This window comes from Nestor notabilis, unplaced genomic scaffold (genome assembly GCF_000696875.1).
Source record: "Nestor notabilis isolate BGI_N333 unplaced genomic scaffold, ASM69687v1 scaffold6598, whole genome shotgun sequence".
NCBI lineage: Eukaryota > Metazoa > Chordata > Aves > Psittaciformes > Psittacidae > Nestor > Nestor notabilis.
Window position 1 is genome coordinate 53138 of NW_009938652.1, and position 1914 is coordinate 55051.

The window sequence follows — 1914 nt, forward strand, 5'->3', positions numbered from 1 at the left end:
CAGCTTCATTTAGGTGTCTTTGAAGTTGCCAACAGTCATAATTCTGCAACAGTTCTAATATTAACAGCATTGTAAAGCGTTGGTTTTCTGGAACTGCTCAATTGTGAAAATTGGATCTTTCTTTAGAAAAGTAAATGTAAAGCCTCATTATTGCAGAATAAATTTTGAAAATATAAGTTCTAAAGGTTCAAGGGGAAGTAAAATACAGTTTTTATTAGTAGTAGAAAAGGAAAACAAATTTGCTTCTACATTTGATTTGCTACACATCATTAATTTTAAAAAGCAGGGTGGCAAGTGTTCATATAGATGTTTTAAATCTTAATGAAAAGTAGGCTGTTCTAATTACTTATCTATTTATTTATCTGCTTTATTTATCTACCAGATCTGATCACCAGAGTACTCATTAAAATGCTGCTGCAAAATGTTATGCTTCTTGTTAGAAATATGCAGGGTTTTGGATGGTTTTTTGGGTTATTTTTGTTGTTTGTTTGGGTTTTTTTCGTTGCATTTTGGAGGGGTTTTGCCTTTTTTTGCTTGTTTTATTCAGTTTTGGGTTTGTGTTTTTTGTTTTGTTTTGTTTTTTTTTTAGCCTGGACATTCCAAACCTTGATCCTCTTGTGGAATCTAATTGTTACACATTGGTTGCTGACTTCTGTGGTATATTGCAGGCACAAACAATATTTATGACTTCTCTTTTGGTTTTGTTTCCTAAGGTTTGTCGAGTTGCCTATGAAATTATGCAGACATTGCATCCAGATGCTTCAGCATATTTCCATTCTTTGGATGATATCTACTACTTTGGGGGACAGAATGCCCACAACCAGATTGCTATTTATGCTCATCATCCAAGAACTGCAGATGAAATTCCTATGGAACCTGGAGATGTAATTGGAGTAGCTGGAAACCACTGGGATGGTTATTCAAAAGGCATCAATAGAAAATTAGGAAGAACAGGCCTGTACCCATCCTATAAAGTTAAGGAGAAAATTGAGACAGTCAAGTATCCTACATACCCAGAAGCTGACAAGTAGACTAAAAGGAAGACCTTCGGCAGTAATTCTCAATTTTGATTGGTTTGAACCAGTCAACACACTAACTAATGGTTTATATGGGATTTGAATTTGCATTTTAACATGCAGTTAAAATCAAAGCCTTTAGCAATGAAACTGGATAAGAAGCTGAGAACAAATGGATGGGCTATTATCTGAACTTACTCTTAAACAGTTTTTGTTATATGCACTCTCACACATGCACACACAAACCCACATACAACAGGAAAACTGTTGTTTTATACTTTTTGTCTCTTTTCAAGATTCGTCCCAGTCATTAGTCTTACATGAGCTTTGGGCTCTTTTTCTCTGCCATTAATTGACAATAATGTTCAGACTTACAACACTGCCACATTGTGTAATTTGAGTGACATGAACATATTTTGTATGTGCAAAATTTAAAACATGGTGCCTATATTTGAAAAAATTGTGACCTTTTTAAAAGAGCCATGCCTATTTCACAAAGGGTAAGAGTCAATCTTCAACTGGTGTTACCATGACCACTGAACATGCTTCAAACAACAGATTCAGATTTCAGACTAGATTTCTTTTACGAGTTTATTTTTAGCATTCCATTGATTACTTCTCATCATTAATAAAATAAAGAATAAATCCAACAATAAAATAGTCACTGTCTATTAGGAACTTTGTAAAACAGTGCCATGAACAGATTCTTTAGTATTGATAATGTTTCTGGACATTGGGTTTGATTGAGGGGGGGTAAAAAAGAGATGACAGACCACACAATCTACAAAGGAAAAAAGTAGCTGGAGTTTCACTGAGTTTTTACATACTTATTAAGTAGTACAACAACTGCTTAGCAGCACAGTGCTGCTCCACTCTGTGGATGGTGGGTTTCAGCAGG

General features: G+C 34.7%; 1 protein-coding gene across 3 annotated transcripts in view; it reads left to right on the top strand.

The window, feature by feature from the left end:
- FUT8 (fucosyltransferase 8 (alpha (1,6) fucosyltransferase)) overlaps window positions 1–1669 on the top strand; it is a 49263-nt gene extending 47594 nt beyond the window's left edge. For all 3 annotated transcript variants that reach the window (XM_010019439.1, XM_010019440.1, XM_010019441.1), the window contains exon 8: window positions 714–1669. In XM_010019439.1, the coding sequence (XP_010017741.1) occupies window positions 714–1031 (318 nt within the window). In that variant the 3' untranslated portion in view covers window positions 1032–1669. The remainder of the gene's footprint in view (window positions 1–713) is intronic.
- Window positions 1670–1914: the final 245 nt, after the last annotated feature.